At 44.3% G+C, this 19,609-nt stretch overlaps 1 protein-coding gene across 1 annotated transcript in view; it reads left to right on the plus strand.

Moving 5' to 3' along the window:
- Positions 1–19,609, plus strand: part of REEP1 (receptor accessory protein 1) — a 42,754-nt gene that overhangs the window by 17,285 nt on the left and 5,860 nt on the right. The window contains 2 exon segments of the mRNA XM_010000225.1: positions 3,091–3,141; positions 8,537–8,705. Coding sequence (XP_009998527.1) covers positions 3,091–3,141; positions 8,537–8,705 — 220 coding nt within the window.

The raw sequence follows: 19,609 nt of genomic DNA on the forward strand, positions 1-19,609 counted from the left end.
TTCCTGCTCCTGAAGGGAACTAGGCACTGACCACCACCACCTTTCTAATTTACCTCAAAGAAGGAGAGGAGAGGCAGAAAAGGAGCCTGCTTTTGGGACACAGCAGAAGAGGAGCAGCAGCAAGGCATATTACAAGGCTGGTAGTGGGGCAGGTGCAGGGCCTTGGCCTTACAGTGAATCTGTCAGTTGGAGGCCTGACCATAAGTGAGCTTTAAAGTGCCACCAGGCAGGTTTTCCATGTAAGCAGCTGGGACGTGTGTGCCTGCAGTGAGGAGAGGTGCCAATGGCTTGGATGCAGCACCAGCCTCCTCCAGTGTTACCTCACTGTCTCCATGCTCCCAGAACTTTCTCATTCTCCACCTCTCACCTTGAGCCTCCCACCAACTGCTGCCTTGCCCTGTCCCCAGTCCCCAACCCTTGTACTCACTGCTTCTCTGCCAAGACCCAGCCCAGCTCTGTCACTGCCTCCTCTGTTTCTACAACCCTATCACCAGTTCTACGCTCTCACCCAGCTCTCTGACCCTCTCCTGCAAGCTCCTGGGTTTCCCAGATTCTATTTGCCTGTATACTTATTCCTCACCCCAAACAAACCAAGTCTGCCAAACAGGCCAATGTCTTCCCCCACCTCAAGACAAATCTTGCTCCTAACCACTTAACCATCCCCAGGCTGCAGCCTCAACTCTGCTCTTCAAAGGACAGCTGCAGAAAACATCTCGCTGCCCGGAGGTTTCTGATAATGTGCCTTCCTCTGCCCTTCTTCTGCTCTCCTGTGTGTAGGGCAGGGACTGTTTCCACAGTAGCTGGTGCTGTGGCCTGTTGTGTGCTCCTTGGAACTGCCCTCCTTTTTGGAAGGGGAGTAGGGGGCACAGCGTGCTGCTGGCACTGGGCACTGTGCCTTGGCAGGAGATGATAAATGAGGTGGAGGGAGCAGGCATGCATGACTGGTGTCAATGAAAAGCCCGTTTGTGCCTAATAAGTCTGAGAAGCAGTCCAGGAGTCTTTCATGCGTGGGGGAATGGGTCTTGTGGTGCTGGCAGAGCTAGTAATCACTCTGGTTATTGGTTAAAAGGACCAGGCATGCAGACAGATGAAAGAGAAGGGTTTCAGTGTGGCACATCCACCTCCTCAGCCCTCAGAAGTGCAGTGTCAGCAGTTGCCAAACTGCCTCAGCTCACATCCACCTGTCTTGTCCTGGCATTGTCACTTATGTTTTCACTTCTGGGCTCAGCACCCCGTGGGGGTTGCAGCTCCACTACTTTAGGGTCCCTTAGCCCGATAAATTTTTTGGGAATTTTCCCATTGTGTTTGCTAGTTTTTAAACCAGGACCCTGGAAGGGAAATGCTGGTGATCATTTAAGATTTTATCCTTTCTAGACAAACAGCATCTTTTCCTTAATTTCTAGTATCTGGCTGGTATAGCCAGTGCAGCTGCTTGAAAGGTAGTATGTTGATCCCTAATTTTCCATGAGAATTGAGACCTCTTTACTGGAGGAATTTGAAGCCCAAGCTTGTGCAGGAGAGAGATGCTGCCTTTTGTGGCATGACAGTATGAACTGCACTTTTACTTGACCTAGGAAAGAGGGAAACAAGGAGTGGGGAGCATCTTTCCCTTGAGGAGGCTGGATAAAGCCTCTTTGTAATGATGAGATCCCACTGCTTGGAAGGAAATTGTTTCTTTGCTTATCAGATGTATCAGTGAACAGTTGTCTGATCTGCTTAGTACCCTACCTGTAATGGCCACACTGTGTGCCCTGGTCTGTGACATGGCCAAGAATTGCAGAAGTCAGGAGTGATTATAATCCATGATTTGAGAAACCTTTGGGAAGCAATTAGTGTTATCTCAGTGGGGCTGAGCATGCTGCTTTTGAAAGTAGCTTCCTTTGAAGGATCTCCATTGGGAATCCAAAATCAAAGAACTCATGGCTGAGCTATGTTACACCAATAAAGAGGAACAACACATGGCTTTCTTGAAACATATGGTAGCGTGCCACTGATCACACTGTTTTGTGAACAGTTCCTGTCATGATACAGTTCCTGTATCTTTCATTCCTAAGTCTTTGAGAGTCTGCTTTTCCCAAATCAATAAAAACCCAGCGCTGCTTAAACTACAGTCCAGGTAGCTGTTCCCAGTTTATCTCTCTTGTTGGCTCTTCCATTGGTGTCTCCAAGAATCAGACAATAGCCAGTGAATGTACAGGACAGCAGAACCAAACAGTAAATTTAAACAGAGAGACCAGGCTGGGAGAGACAATAATAAACAGTTCCCAGGAGAGGAAATGAACTGCACAAACAGAAAGGGCGGATGAAATTGAGTTTCCACCATCAACATTAATGTCAGCTGGTTTCCTTTTGATTCTTCAGTGCTGTCTGACATCTCCAGACTGGGATGGCTGTTTCAGGCTAGGCACAGCACGCAAGCCCTGGCTGTGAGGATATTGCTGGCAGGTTTTTGTGTTCATATGGCAGCAGAAGCAATTTCCTCCTTCACTCAAGCCCATGCTCAGATCATAAAGCTCTTAGCAGGACCTGTCTGCGGCCACAAACAATACACCTCTGCATGCAAACTGCCATTCATTTCTGTAAGTAATTCCTCAGTGTTGACCTGATTCCCAGAAGACCTGTCTGTCACCAGGACTAAATTGACTGCCACGTGTCTCTCACCTAATGCTGTGCCTAAATTAGTCATAAATGCACTCTGTTCTTAAAGATCCTAAGTCTGGATTACAGAGGTGGCCACACACTGGGAGTTTCTCCAGTGGGAAGCATTGATCAAGGGCAAGGAGTGGAGCCTCAGCCCTTTGTGTCTATAATTTGCCTTACTCTTTAAACACACTTGCTAGGACATACCTTGTCAGCTGGGTTTATGGAGTGGTTTCTCCACCTCTCTGGGAAAGCTGAGGAAGGGAGAACCTGCATCCAAAGGTGTAGTTCATAGGTGGGTATCACTGCTTTGTATGTTTATGTGAGTCCCTGCACATGGTGCCCAGTGTCATGCTCATGTCTCACCTCAATTACTTATGCTTCAAATAGACCTTATTCTCAAAGCTTTTACGTGTGTTGCCACAATGGCTCTCTTTTTTCCCTTGCTAGGTCTCTCAGCTACTTCATTTACACTGGTATTTGGACCAGAAAAAAGGGCAGGTAATCTGCTGAGTGCTTATACTAACCCTTAGCTAATGTCTGCCTCCCCATTAGACTAGTTTGAACTGCTTCCAATAGGTAGATCCTGCGTGCTGAGCTTTAAAAGCCTGTCCCTGATTCCATCAGCAAAATGCTTTCCAAGTCCTCTGCTGGCAACCAGAGAGACTCCAGCAGCCAGGCAGGGAGCTTTGTATGTGGAAAACGCAGCTAACACAGGTTGTTGTTGCTACTGCATTGGCCAAGCTGCTGTGAATGCTGTTGTTTCCTTGCTGATGGATAAAGGGAGCCTCTCCCCACTGCTGGGATCTCATTAGGATGGCGGGGGCTGCAGTGGAGCTAGTGAGGCCAGGATTTGGCTCAGAAGTGAAGATGCATCTCTGCAAGCATTTTGTGGTAGCTGTGGTTGGGGAAGTCCTGCTGACACCACAGCAGTAAGTGACATCCTGGGAACATGCACTACACCTTGTAGTGATTATGGGCAGGATGGAGGCTGCATGCAGATGTATCTGCTAGCATGGAGGAGAGCTGCTAACCAAAGTTACAGCAGAAAGAGAGGAGAACATTAACAGGTTTACCATTGTGCTGGAAGTGTGGTGAGCCTGACTTAGTGTTCCCTTGCTTGTCCATTAACAGCTGATCCTAAGATGCAAAAGGCTAGAAGGTGCCATCTTGCATTAACACTGACTGTATTACAAGCTTCTCTTCTATGACTTTACATGTTTTGGTTCTTGATTTGTGGCTCTTCACCATGCTGTGTTATAGTTTCCATACTTGTAAAATGGAGTTTGTGGGTATTAAAGGTGTTTTGAAACCTAAATAATATCTACAGAGTTATTTCAGATTGTCAGACTGTAGGTATGATAAAATCTAGACACTGTTATTTGTTTATATTTAGATCATATTTAATGGGACTTTGTTATATAAATTGCAGATTTTTTTAAATCATGGGCCTAATTTTATTTACCTAGAGCCTATGTAAAGCTACCTGCATGTGTGGAGTATTTTTAATGAATAATTGCATTGGATGTAAACCCAGCTTTTCCAGACTCCTGCATCAATCTCCCTCCAAAAGTTTTACTTCTAATGTGAATGCAACAATTAATTACAGAGAGACAAAGTAAAGAAGACAATTCCAGCTATTCCTAATGGGAGTGCCTCTAAGTGCCTGACACAATAATGATCCTTTTGGAAAGGAGCCTTCCAAGCAAATATTGGTTGCGTCAGTGTTTGTGCTCTGAGCCCAGAGGTCAGTGTTCATTTCTGGAGATGAAGGTGTCTGCACCATTTAGAAGAAGGCAGCACATAGGTCAGCTGGCTTTGCAAGCTCATGTTTCTCCCCTATTGTTTTGTCCCACTCTTTAAAACAAAAACAAGGAGAGGATATGATGGATGTGGGGATGTGATGTGTACCTATAGTGCAGTTGTAATTTTGTCCAAAGCAGGTAGAGATGTACCTACATTAATATTAATGACTGTGCCACATGGGTGGGAGCTTTATCTTCCCTTAGAATCACAGAGGAACTTCTGCAGCTTAAATGTCCATGTCTTGATGGGAGATGTCCTAATACCATTAGTGGTGTCATGAATCTAAATAACGTTGATACCAAGTGATAGCACTGAGAGGGGTGATATTACCATGTCCTTTTCAGTATTTGTCTTTTGTCCTGTTCACCAGCACTGAGCCCTGGCCCTCCTCTGCCCCTGTAAAGAGAAAACTGTCCCATGTTGAACCCAGCGAGGTTGGTGGGCCCTGGGAGGTGGGGAAGTGAAGGAAGTCTGAAGAGGTCCACCTTCAGCTTGTGCTGTACCTTCACCTCTGGGGTGAACCTTCCTTGGGACAAGAAGATCAGATGAATTTTGGAGCAGGTACACTATAATGAGCAGGGAACAGAGACATGTTGCCACCATCTAGCAAAATCTCTGTGTACTGGATCAGAAGTGCTGTGTTTACAAGGACAGTCTGTCCTAGGAGAAGCTGCAGGAGGTAGAAGTTAAGTCAGGGTAGACAGTTTTGTGTCCAGGGAGAGTAAGGCTCAGTCTTCCAGCACCACTTAATGCTTGTATCTTCTATTAGAGGATGAAGTTCCCTAAACACAGGTCCTACACTGCCAGAACAGGTCACCCTGACAGGACACTTGGTGTTCAGTGGGGAACAAGAGAGAGGTGGTGTCATCCACAGTCCCATAGACCTTCTAGCCCCCATTTTCAAAAGGTTATATCATGCCACCCTGCTCTTTGCTGTTGACACGGTGCAATGTTACCACAGTTAGGGCTGTCACACTCTCTAGGATAAAACTAGCTCAGATTAGTGTGGACATGCTGCAAACGTGCCTCTGGCCTGCAGCATGGACATAGCTTCAGGATCTGGATCTCTCTGTGCAGACAGACAGTGTGCTGAAATTCCTGGGATATCTCCTGTGTCTGTAGCTGCTGGAAGAGCAACTGTATGATCACAGCCAAGACAGTAAACAAAAATCTCCAAAACATCTGCTCCTCATCTTCCACGTGATTGCTTTAACCAAACACAGCCCAAGATGTGAGCTGTGCTAAATCTGTTCTGTTATGAAATAAAGCTATTAACTTGTTGGGGTTTTTTTCTTTTTTTTTCTTCTTTTGTTAATAAATGATGTATCTTACTGCAGAATAATAAGCATTACAGCTGGATAAAGTCTTTATTGCTAAGCCATAACTGCAGCAGTGCAAACTCTCACCCTGCTGACTTTTCAAATGCTTTTGATTTCATATACAGCAGATTATCTGACAGGGAAATGAAGGTTGGGAACAACATTTTCCATTTTACTCTGAAACCGTCCTGGTTCTGTTGTAATCCTAGATTTTCTCATATTTCTGTTTGGGGTCAGGTAGAAATGTGGCAACTGGGAAAGAACTCTGAGTGTTATGTTGTGCCCTAGGAGCAATTAAATCAAGTCGATACCTGCAAAGATGGGCAGGTGCAAACATTTGAAAGAAAATAAATTGAAGGGAAGTGAGGAGGGTTTCACACCTGTTCCCTGCCCTCACTCAGTCTGAGCCTCTCTATTGCTGCCATTTATCAGATTTGGACAAAATGTCTCATGGCATCATAGGAACAGTAATATTTTGTTATTATCTGTGTGATGAGCAACACTTATCTTTGCTGTTGTAAACTCAGGTGAAATTAAAGCAAAGATAATGAAAAGACTATTATTTTTTTTCACCTCCTGGAGAAAGTCAAGGTTGTTCAGGGCAGCTGCTGTGACCGTGTGTTTAAGCTTGTGGTTGTACATATTATATGGTAATGTAGTGGACCCACAGTTGACAGGCACACGTCATGTCCTTGTTTCAAAGCTCTCTCTGAGGCCTTTGATCATTATGTGCTGCTCTGTCACAAGTTGCAATGCAAGAATATTAACATATCTTCTTCATTTTCAATGCAAAATGATGCGATAGCATCATCTTCGATTCCAGGTTGGTCTGATGTTTGAATTTCATCTCTTACCTGATTCGTGTCCAGATACATAAATTACTCGCTGGGATGAAATCGTGTTTGGGTGAGCTGGCTGAGCAGGAGGGCTGGGAGGAGGTTAAAGCTTGAGCTCTGCTGACACTTGAGCTGGTGGAGCGGGAGTAGCGCAGCGCTCAGGTTACAGCAGCCTTATCTATCCCTCCAGCTCTGCTGAGGGCTTCTGCAACAGCAAAACGTTCTGTAGCCATCTGACTGGTCTCAGCTTGCTCTCTACTGCAGGGTAGGATGGCTTGTGTTGGCTTTAAACTGGTTGCTGAGACTCTGGCCTGGCTGCAGCTCAGGGATTTAGTGCAAGCTACAGACAACCCCTCCCCCCCCTCCAGCTGCTCTGCACTGAGTTTTGGGCAGGTGAGATCACACCAACTAACCAGCCTTGCAAGGAAATTTCAGTACACCAGTGACAGCTGTGTTGTAGACTTGCAGAATAGATGTACCTTAGACAGGGCTAAGAATAAAAAAGATGTCTCAAGAGAGGCTTAGGACCTGGCAGGAAAGCAGCCAAAATTCAGACATCAACTATTGTGGCAGGTTGGAAAGTGAGATAAAAGAGTTGAGACTCAAACAAAGCATCAGACCTGGAACTCCACTGCCAAGCTTATAAAAGAAGCAGAACAAAATGTCTGTGTATACCAGCAAAAAAAGAGCCATTAATTTAAAATACTTTAAGTACAACAGGCTAATGAGACAGAGCAAAGTATGTCTTCAGGAAGAGCATGATGGGTATGTGGAAACTTCTTTGTAGTAGCTAGGCAGTGTTCAGGCTGTGCTTCCTCTCACCTACTGCTGTGGCAGTTGCAGGTCTAAATTAAGATGGTGTGTTAATTGCTCTACGTGCTTTGTTAAACAGGGCAGTATTTACTGTCTGCCATATTTCTGATTTCATCTCAGTCGAAGAATCCATTGAAGTTTTCCTAATTTACACGAGCAGAAATAATTTTAGGATCAGACTCTGTGTATTTATTTCAGTATTTTTTATAAGGCAATATGCTATGAAATATCTTTCAGACCCTCTCCCCTCAACAACATGCTAAAGCTTAAGTGTACTTTCTATCAGTAATGCTATTTATATTCTGAATATTACTTACTGTATCCAAGAGAGAAGAATAGATAAGTTCTGTATTGATTGTATTTATTAATTATATTGGTATTCTTACTTTATGGCAGTGGTGTAGCATGAGTGTTACAGAATTCAGAAAGAGGAATGCTTATAGTCAACTCTGTGGTAGGATGTAGTTTTAATGAAAGGTATCTTTTAACCAACTCATCCTTAATAAAGAAGAGCTACATTCCTTTTGCAAAGGAATATGTTGCCTGATTGAGAGCAAGTCTAAAAAGAAAAAGGTGGTGTTGGTTTGTTTCTTCTTTAAGCTACATGAAGAAAGCACTGGAATGTTTCTTTGCATTGATTACTTTAAAATTTCAAAATTTCTGTGCTCTGAAAAGTCTGTGTATGACAGAACAGCTGAGTGAAGATCATCATAGATGATTGAATGGGAGTTTTGATGCAGACTATTTAATTGTCTTTCTGAAGCCAAGCACCTATGCGTCTCAGATCCTAGTGAAGAAAAGCAGCTACTAGAAACAACATCCTCCTCCTTTAGATGCATCCAAGGCTGCTCTGAGCTCAAACGACTGCATTGAAGAATCAGAGATGCTCACTGTCAAAAGTCTAAATGACTTTGTGCCTAGAACCACTCCAGAAGAAAGAGCAAAGAGAGAGAAATTAGGCTTTTAACAACTCGTTTTTGTCCTCTCTAGGTTGCTGGAACAGAAAATGTTTTATCTTCCTATTGATCCTGTTGGATTTCAATCAGCTAGGGAGGAGAAAGGCTCAAAATGCACTGTGGAATCTAACTTCTATGTGTGTTATTTGCTTGTTTGTTTAACTAGGGTCAGGGGGCCCTGTCTGAGAGACTAAGGAGCTTTAGCATGCAGGATCTCTCATCAATTCGTGGAGACAGCAGCAGCACTGTTCCTCCTTCGGTCACTGTACGGACAAGTAGCAAACAGAGCCAGCCAAAAACATCCAGAAGTGCATCGGAAGGCACTGGCAGCTCAGGTAAGTGCAAGTGTTATTTTCAGTGTTGTGTTGTCTGGAATGTCACGAAGCTGAATGAAGTCATGCAGTTGGCAGGAATATATAGAAACAGACACTGCAGGCAGCACATACCAGAATTCACAGGACACAAACAGGCTGTTGAGTCTCTTGGCACTTAAAAGAGAAAATAATATCATCATTTGATGGTTACTATTTCTGGCTGCTGCGAAGTGCTTGTCTGACTGGGCTAGAGCATCCAAAGGAGCCAGCACCAGTCCTTGCAACTTGTGTTGAAAAGTTAGGACTCTGAGTTGGGGACTGCCAACTACGGTGGGTTTTCAATGAGAGGGGATAATGGAAGTGCAAAAAAGGAGGGATAAGACTGCATAGTAGGGGATATGGCTTATTATTATCATCAAAGCCTGCATATGGTGATACACTCTTACATCATCTAAACAGAAATGTGAATTCTAGTAGATACCTGGTTTGAATTAGGTTCCCTTCTGCTTCTTCTAAATTGTACAGTAGCTATTACAACATTTGACAGTTGTAGTTCCATCACTGATGGAGCTTACTGAAGAGTAAAACCCACATATAACACTCATAGAAGCAGAGTGCAGCATCTGACAGCTGTGTATGAAATCATGTCTATAGAAACTTATGGAAAACAAGCATCTCTGAAGGGAAATTGTTTGTTTTCAAATTCTGAAAGAACAAAGGGAAGAAACATTATGGTTAAAGAAACCTTTGTGAGCCCAGATCCAAAACATTTGATTAGAGATAGCCTTGCAGATTAGATCTCAAAATTTGAGATATGAAGGGTTATCCCAAGCAGGGGGTTCCAGATGGCTTTTGGGATTCACAAGCAGCACCAAAGATCATGCAACCTGACTGTTGTGATGAAAAGCCACAGAAAGCTGCAGGGCCGTTGGACGTGGTAGCCTGTGAAGCATATGCTGGCAAGGTTGAAATGTAGCAGTTCCAGTTTGTGTGTATTGAGGTCTGTGCAAACATTCACTGTGTTTCAAGCCTGTGTAGATTGGTACCCCTTCTAGTTTGTGTTAGTTTTGGAATGTATTAGAAATGTCTTGTCCCATCCATCCTGAAGAGTATCTGTCCTTCAAGCCCTTTACAAATTCTGAGCATTTTAGCTTACAGACTTATCTATTTTTTTTTTAACATCATCTTTTGAATAAATTCTCTTTACAGGTAAAATGAAATAGCTAGTAGCTATTAGCTATTTCTATAGCTAGACTTGTGCTGTTTAATGTGGGCACAATTGCATATGTAGTCAGAATGTCTAGGGAGATGAATTAACTGGTCATAACTACTGTGTGAGTGTGTATGGAAGAGTGTGGTCTATCAGCCAGACTGTATCATATCCTGAGGGCTGTATTCAGGGTGAGCCAACACTGTTCTAGGTACACTAAGCCCAGGCATGGTCCCATCACTCCACCTTTTGTATTTGTTTAGTTGCACATAAGCAAAGGGCAGACAGAATTTGCTACTGCCTATTAGTATGTGATATATATACATGTAATATATACATATATGAGTATGTGCTTGAGCAGTCACTACAGAACAGCTGACACACAGCTCTTTTTCCTGTCCCAAAGATAGCACAAATGTCTGTCAGCAGTCCCCACTGTCTCACAGAAACATTAGACTTCTCGTTATATTCCTGCTTTAGAGATAATGGGACTTAGTCTGACATCAGAGGGAGGTCAGCAAAACTACCCCAGACTGTTTGACACGAGGATGGCTCAGACCAAGACCTCACCTTTCTAGTAAAAGGCCTTTCTAACCAGCTGTTAGAAGGCCTGACAGCAGTAGCTGGGATACACAAAATGATTGAAGAACATTCATAGAGGGCCTGACTGGGACTACAAACATTGTACCCTTGGTCTGATTAGAAGTCCTGGTTTATGGAGACTTTCAGGGAATGCCTGAAGAAACAGGCCTGTGTCTGCTGAAGAAGCCGGGCAGTGGTTAGGAGGCAAGACTGGGAGTTAGGACACATGAATTCACACCCCACTTAATTGCAAACCACTGGTATGGCCTCAGGTGTAACCTTTGTTCCTCAATGTGTCTGTAAAACAGAAGAAATTGCACTTGCTACACCTGGATCCTGAAAGCCATATTTTAAGTCAATACCTTATATGATTTCTTGCGTGGCTTTCCTGTACACCTTACTTCAGTGATTACACCATGTACAATATCTGATCACTGGAAAAGTCCTGTCTGTGTATTGATCCCAAGTTTGCAAGGAAGTTTCTCTGTAGTAAAAGAGAAATCATTCCCATTCCATCAACCTGTTAAGTCCTCTGCAAGTGCAGCTGTCAAAGTCACTGCCTGAATTTACAACTGATGAGTAACTGTGGCAGGGACAGGAACCTGAAGCAGTATTTTGACTGGATGTATGTGGGATTTGCCTGAAGAAGGGGGCATTGCTAGGCCACAGGCAACCTTACAGGTGGACAAGCCAAGCACTGCTGTAGCAGTTGCAGCCCTCTTCATTTCAGGACTGGCATCCCCATGTCTGGGAATGTGTGAGAGCATTGTTCAGTCCTAGGAGGATAACATTCTTTGATGAGTGTTGCCTATAGGAGTGCTATTATAGCTCCCTTATTTCTCTCATATGGCTGTCAGGGATGCAAAAAGGCTGAAGAATTAGTTTTGCATCTAGCACAGGCTCCTAGTTTTCTCAACAGGAGATAGTCACATCAAAGAGAGAAAAGCACCTTACAATAATGAGATGTCAGAAGTGTCAATAATGAGTGTCAGGTGATGGAACAGTCTATCTCCAGCTGTCCAGCTGTGGACTCCAGAAGAAATCCTGAGTTTAATCCAGATTAAAAATACTTTATTGTATTATTTTTGAGGGATTACTTTAAACTCAGACCAGTTTGCTGATCCGCATTACTGGGAGCCTCAAAGTAACTGTTTTGGGAGGCATTTCAGGAGATATTTTTTTGAGATCAAGAGGCCAGGAGCTGGAAGGTCCTCAAGCCAGCTTTGCTAATGAAAAAATGGTGCATGGAAGCACACTGTCACAATAGTGAGGCAAAGACAAGAAAAGGCTCTTTAAGTTGATGTTACACGAGTTTAGATGGGTCCCATTCCCTGTACAATGAAAACACAGCCAGATCTGGTGTGGAATTTGTGTTGTGAGTTCCAGTCCTGTTGTGTGACTGTTTTTAAGAGCAGATAAGGTATCTGAAAGAAGGTGATATGGAAAGACAGAGATGGAGAGAAATCTGTTGTCTTCCCTGCACAAATCAGACTGCTGAAACTCAGTTTTGCAAGTATGAAACTCCCCACTTCCCCCGTGAGCACCAGGAGTGGTTCAGGTTCTTGTTTCATATCTCACGGGCATATTTCCAAGCTCACTGAAACCCATGAAAGGACCCTCCTGACACTGGTAGGCCTTGGCTGTGGCCAAAAGTTGGCTTCAGAACCACACCGTAGTCAGGCTATGTTAAATAACTGCTCAGCTTGTTTGGTTTCCATTGTTGTTATTTGTATAACCTGACTGGTGCTGGTTAGATGGATTTGTGATTCCCTGAATCCCCTCTTCACACAAAGCACCGTGTGAAGAGCTCGGCATTTAGTTACCGACCACATGCAGACACAGGAAAGGTTTATTTTTGCCTGCTGAAGAGTGTCTAATGAGGCCAAGAAATAGAATATGCAAGAGCTGCCTTTGAGATGAGGGGAATTACTCTTTCTTTTGCTGCTTTCCCCCCTCCTCTACCTTTTGCTGTCTTCACAGCCTTTCAGTGATGGTCACTGTGTGTTGAGCAGTCCTGCTTGTGCTCTAGGGGTGTTCACACCCAACCGACAGAAGGACCTTTCTCCTCACACCCTGTCAAAAGCCACGTGTAGATGACATGCAGGGGCAAGGGCTGCTTTTGCCATGGTTTGTGTGTGGCTGCCACCCCCACAGCACATGACACGAGGCATTGCTCTGCTCCTGTGAAGCAAGTGCACACCTTCCTTTGGCACATACCAAAGACAAATGGTGGTTGCCCTTCCACCATGTTGCAACCCACCACCTGTCCTTTCTATGTGATCTTTCACTTTGCTCTTAATTCAGCATTTCTCCACTTAGTGTCCTGGCACCCTGAGGATAGCCTATGATATTTTATCTTGATACCTGTTCCAACTTGTGCTTCTTCCACAGGCAGAACTGCCCCTTTCCTCTGGGAACAGTAAATGTGTGGCTACTCATTACTATGGAAAACTAGAAGCCTCCAGAACAAATATTCCAAATATTTTTCAAGCCAATGCTGTTGTTCTGGTAGATGTCCAGTAACAATGCACACATAGATGTGTCTTTATTAACAGTGGGGGGCTTTTGCACTTCTTAATCTTACAATATTGTCTTAAAAGCATCTTGGACAGTACAGATCAAACGTGCCTTGTGATGGCTGGTGAGTGATATGTGACTTGAGGAGTGGGACATTGGCCACTGTGTCATGTTGTTCAATCCCACAGCTGATGCAAACATGTCTCACAGTTGCAGCTGTTGGTGGAAACCTCCAGTGTGGGCTGGGCAGCCTTGCTTGTGGGTGAGTCAGTGGGACATACCTCAGCAGCAGGAGGTTTGTGTTGCATCAGGGGACAGTCAGTGTCCAGACCTGATGCTGTCTGGGCCAGAGGATCACATACCATGGAGCCATGCTCTGTGCTGCCCAGAGCAAGTGCCCTTTCTGCTTAAGCTCACCCCAGGCAGAGATCATTCTCAGTTGGAATGATTTCAAAGCAGAAATGTGCAGTGTGCTTTCTGCTGCTCTCCACTCTGTGCAGAAGAGAGTCAAGGCTATTTCTTGGTTTTGCGCTCTGAGGGCTCTGCAGGACAAAACAAAGTTGGAGGAATATCAGCATTCAGGATATGTCTGTATAACTCAGTCCCCACCAGCCAGAAAACCCCAGAAACATGTGTGATAACAACTTGTTGGATGAGCTTGCTTCTGCATAAAATCAGAGTCCAAGCCCACAGCACACCCCTTGGGGTTGGGCAAGACTCCTCTCTTGTATTCAAAGGCTGTAGTTTCACAGCAGCAGCTAGCCAGCATGAGCCAGCACTCCTCTTGCAACGAGATGACCCTTGCTTCTGCCCCATACCATGCTTTCCTTTGGACATGTTTAGATCTTATGTATATATAATGACCCCAGTCAGGGAGCTGGTTCAAGTTAAATGCAGTTCCTTGCTTCCAGGTTGCTCTTGACCTGGGTCTGATCCTCAAGCCACCAGAGAGCAGCAGGATACACACTAGCATCAGAACAAAGAAGGTGGAGCTGGAGTGCAAGAGGCAATGGAACATCTGCTTTCAGCAGCACTGCTGGTTTATGCTGGTTCAAAATGACTGAAACTATGGAAGAACTTTCAGTCTCAGTGGTGCTGGATAATTGTAACCAAAGAAATCACACAAAGCTTAAGCCTTTTTTTTTTTTTTCCCTTCTCCGAAAGCTTTTATCTGGAGGCATTGATGTCATTGTGAGGGTTAAATTGGAAGGCTCAAACTGGAAATTATTTCTAGGCTGTCTTCTGGAGCACAAACTATCCACAAGATGAATCTGTAAAGGTCACTCTTCCTAGAACAGCTATGAATCACCTGCATTTGCACTGAAGGGTGCAATGCAATTCCTGTTGTTGCTTCTATCCTTATGGTAATTCCACTAAAACAGAAATCCTGCAGGAGTCCTCAGCATGTTCCTGATTTAGGAAAATCAGGGACAGTTTTCCTTCAGAAGCTGTATGAATGGCTACACCAGTGCTTACAGAAGTCTAAATTTACTGAAAAAAATATCCAGATATGTAGCAATATAGTAGTGTTTATTGTCACACAGCCTTTTGCACTGTGTTGCCCACTGCTTATCCATGCTCCTAGTCAGGAGTTATTTCTGTTCAGTGATCTGAGAGCAGAGCCAGGGAGCTGTGCACAATCCTAACCCTAACACCCGTCAGGCAGGGAGCTGTGCGCAATCCCAGTCCTTGACACCCATCAGGCAGGGAGCTGTACACAATCCCAGCCCTGACACCCATCAGGCTCACAGCCTGGGGTGAGGCACGTTCCTAGGTCTGTGCTGGTGGATAGAGACAGTTGTCTCTCAGTGCACGTGGAGGCCACAAAGTCCACCTCAAGATGATGCCAAGTGTTTTCTAGGAGACAGTAGTTTACCCTGATGAGTTCCTAATGCTCAGCTCCTCTTTCAGTATGCACGTGTTGCTCAGTGTGCCGACTCCTCAGAGGTGAGTGCTGGATTTCCCACCCCCTGATATCCACACATCCCTTTTGGGCATGGCTGTGTTCCCCAGCCTGGCTTGCTGCTGCTGTTCCTACTACTGGGTTTCCTAACACTAAGGGAACAAACCAGGGGGAGGCCAGGCTGTGAGTGAGTTGGTGAGCCTGTGTGTGCTGATGGCAAGTACTGCCATGCTTCTTACCTTACTGACCTATGCTACCCAGGCTGGGGAGTGTTTCTCTGGAGAAAAGCCTTAGTCCTTCCTGTTCTGGAGGGTGTAAGTCTTGTCCTTGCTGCGCCAGTGTAACTCCTCAACCTCATATCCCCCAGTGCCAGTATAAAACCACTGGAAAAGCAGCAAGAGCAAACTTCCCTCAGTCTCAGCAATTTTTTGCTCTGTTCCCTAAGGATTAGCTTGTGTTTCTCTTTGTGGCAGGGACATTTGTGTTTGGGATGAGCAGGGTAAATAACATAGCCCAGTAGCAGATTCTGGTACCACAAAATAGGGTTGAACAGAATCTTCTGCTTCAGTTTGTGCTAGAGCCACTTGGTAAGAATGTCCCACTGTCCTCAGCATTGTGTTTACAAACTGAGGAGTGTAGTGAATGGTTCAGCTGCCGGTGGTCTTTTCAGTGCTGCTCCAGGCAGCTTGGTTGCTAAGAGCTGAGCTGTATCACTTCTGCATTTTGTCCCAGTGGCAGATGAAAGGAGGAGGGAGGCCTCTCTCTCATGTAGGCATGCCAGAAGATGGGGCTGCCAAGCAGCTTGTCTAGGGAGAAAGAAGAAATCCAGACTGGCAGCAGTTCGTGTTGGTGGAAGCAAAAGACATTCGTAACGCCTTTCCTTCTCATCTCATGTGCTTTTTGTTTATTTTGCACACTGCAATCAGTCTGGGGATAGCAGCAGAGGGACTGAAGGATGGCAGTGCTGCCACTGTGCTGCAGCCATGGCTGCTGGCAGCGTCACTTCCAGAGTACTTGGGTTCCCACTGCCTTGCACCTGATGTGCCCTGCAGCCCTGTGCAGCACTGGTGCTCAGAGGTGGTCTCAGCCTTGATGCTGCCTCCTTGCACATTGTGTAGGTGGCCAAACAATCCTCATATTTGGTTTGTCACCCTCCTTGTTGTCCTTCTGCAGTTCTTTGCATTAGCCCATTTGGGTTTAGTGTGCCACTGTGCAGAAGAATGAAGCCTGTTCAAGGTGGTATATGTTTAAGCAATCATGAAACACTTGCATTCACAGTGCATTTTATTTAGCAGCCTTCTAATTTTAGCTTAAACCGATTTTAGGGATTTGACTTCAAAGCGTTATTTATAAAAAGAATCACTGGATCCTTAAGTGTTTGATAGTCATGAGTTAACCTTAGGACAGTCATTTAATGATGCTAAAGCAGTAATCAGTCCAATATGTTTACAAATTGGCCCCAAAGTCACGTTGGTCTGATTTAAATTGCATGGCCTGTCTTTCAGTTTGGCTTGTTTTACTATTTTTTTTCCCTTGACATAATCCAGTCCCTTGGACCATGTCAATAAGGATAGGCTGAAGCTCTACCTCATAGAGGGTTCATTCTATCTCCACAGGCTGCCCTTTCTCTGTCTCCAAGGCAATAGATGCATTAATGCACTCTCAGACAACAGCCTGCTGTTTTAAATGCTCCTTTGTAAGTGCAGCTTGGGTAGCTTGGAGAGCTGACTACGTCATGTGAACACATTTTCTCAATGCCACAAAAAGCAGGGAGAAGAAAGAAGCTAAGTTTGTTTAGCTTGGACTAAGTTGTCCTGAACAATTGGCACTCAGCTTTTCTTGGTGCAAACTTTTGTGTAGCCAGTTTCAGAATTCAATCTCTAACAGTACCCATCTCCAAAGAGCTGATAATCTAAATGGGCAGGTGAGTCAAGTCTGACCTCAAGCAGGAGTCTTAAAGCCATGATGTAGCCTTTTGGGCAGGAGTAGTAGCTTTAGTGCTCTGGCAGGTGAAACTAATTGTTTCTCTCTCTGGCCGACTCAGAGAAGCCCTCACAGCTTTTAGGAGAGCACAGGCTGGTGGGAGCAGAAGACTGCCCATCCTGCTCCCTAGATGTTATCCCGGGAGAAGGTTTCATAAGGATGCAGCCTGCAGGTGTCATGGAGTGTGCATTTATCCAGAGGCTCCGGCATGTCTTCCTAACAGCTCCCATGCCAGCTCTTTTTGCTCTTTTCAGTGGCAGGCCTTTGCTGGCAAAACTCCTCCCAGGTCCTTATACAAGTTTCTGATTTATCTCTTCTGCGTTCATGACCTGTGAAAAGTCAGGCTGCAGCACTGAAGAACAATGGTACAATTACATAAGAGCTGCTTTTCCCCTTCACGAAGGACAGAGTGAAAATCTCCAGGGATATCTGTTTGTCTTTTGGCAGAGCCTGGTAAATGCTTAAGTGCATTAAACAAGCTTGCTGGCATTTAAGAAGTAACAAATACTGTGTTTGGTGGTATTCTCTCAACTAACATCTCTGAGGTGCTGTTGCAAAGACTTGTGGCATGGTTGAGAAGGGAGGACAATTTTAGTCCTTGCAGATGATAAATATATCTAGCAGATACTGAATAATCAGCTGTACACAAGGAGAACTGTTGTGGCTGCATGTGTTTGGGGAGGGGCATTTACTACTACAACACTGATCAGGAACCTTTGGGAATGTAAGAAATGTGCAAGGACATTAGTGACAAATGGGGCTGTTTTTTGAGTGTGCACCACAGGGTTGTGCTCCCTAGTGGTGACTGATACAGTAATGTCCACCTTAAAAGCCACAGCTCAGCAGTGACTGATGGTCAGCCTAGCCAACCCATGCACAAGTTGTTGCAGGATCACTAAATCACAGAATTATTGAGGCTGGAAAAGACCTCAGATCATCAAGTCCAGCCTGTGACCTAACACCACCACGTCAGCTAGACCATGGCACTAAGTGCCACATCCAGCCTTCCCTTGAACATCTCCAGGGATGGTAACTCCACCACTTCCCTGGGCAGTCCATTCCAATGTCTGATCACCCTTTCCATTAGGAAGCGCTTCCTAATATCCAACCTAAACCTCCCCATGTGCAGCTTCAGGCTGTGCCCTCTCATCCTCATGTTGCAGCATAAACCAGCCCCTGGAGTTTTTCCAATAAAATAAAGTTGGATCTCTTCCTGGATGTTGTTGTCACCCTAAAGACAAGGTGACAGATTGTACATAATCAGCAGTACAGCTTAGTGTGAACCTTAATGGGACATTCACTTAACTGTGTTTGAAAGAAAATCACCATATTGGTATATTAGATATATATCCAACCCTTCTTTGTGCTGTGCTACAAATTGCACATGAAATTACTACAGTGGAAAGAACTCTTAAAAAACTAATTGACTTTGGAGATATGAACAGCCCCCTTGCTGCAAACTGATTCAATTCAAAGGTGTAGGTGGTTTCATTTTTGTTATTTGCCAGTTTTGCTTCCAGCTCTTGTGCTGGAGATTTACAGATGGTTTTTTTTTAACCTTTCTCTCATTAAGCTTAAAGAACAGATGACAACATTCCATTGCTCTAGGCATTTTGTGCCTTAAAACTTCCTTTTACAAAATGTTCAATCAAATTTTTACAGGGATGATTTGCATCACTTTGCAACACTGCCTCTATATGGCAATTTGGGAGTTTCTCTGGGTATTTCAAAATACTTTCATAGTTTTTTTGGTTATTTCAGGGAAGGAAAAAATTTCTTAAAAAATCAGGATGTAAGTACATTTGCATTTTACCAAGAAAAATTAAAACATTAATTGTTGTTTATTAAACTCCAGTTGAACCACAGATATTATGAAAGCCAAGGTGAAGATTTCTGTGCTCTGAAACAATGGTTCTTTTCCCTCTATGCCCAGATGTTTTCCCCTAACAGTTTATTCTTTCCTTTTCTCTATGTAAATATTATGGGACTCTGATGTAAGTGTTACAGACTGCATGAGTTTTCTTCTGAGGTGTTTGCACTGAAGTGACTAGCACTTAACATCATTTGTGGGGTGTGTTTTCATTAACAGATGACTTTGTTGATGTGGTTAGACTTGTTTGCTTTGGTTGCACTTGACTTCAGCTTTGAAAATGTTGGCTGCCTATGTTTTGTAGCTCCTGGGCAGTGTGTGATGTTGGAGTTGGCTGCTCCTAATTTCTTGGTTTGGGAATGAAAATGGTTGGGGAAGTCCATGACTTGGGTCAGTGTCTTTTGGAAATGATGGCAAATTTGTCTTTGTTGCAGGGAAAAGAAGATGATTACCATTGTATAACAATATCTGCTCTCTTGCTCTTACTAAGTGGTCGGCAAACATCCTTATATGAATAATCCCCTGGAAGGGCTGAGCTCTGGAGTGACTTTATTTTCCATTACAATAATACAGTACCTTGTTCCTGGTTCATGTAGCCTGTGACTGTGGTTTTCCCCATTGCTCCTGAAGAATTACAGTGACAGGAGAAAGAATATTGCTTGGGAAAAATAAAGGTGGTCCAGCTTCTCTCAAAGGTATTGGGGTGCCTGATTCCCACTAAAACTGCATTCAAGTGTTGAAGTCTTCAGAGGATCTAGTTCAAAAACCTTTGCTCATCTGTAATTAGAGTGGACCAGGCCTAGGTTTTTGTCTTGTCATTATTCACAAAAAGTCCCACAACTTCAGAGTTGGCACTCAGG

This window comes from Chaetura pelagica, unplaced genomic scaffold (genome assembly GCF_000747805.2).
Source record: "Chaetura pelagica isolate M959 unplaced genomic scaffold, ChaPel_1.0 scaffold116, whole genome shotgun sequence".
Lineage (NCBI taxonomy): Eukaryota > Metazoa > Chordata > Aves > Apodiformes > Apodidae > Chaetura > Chaetura pelagica.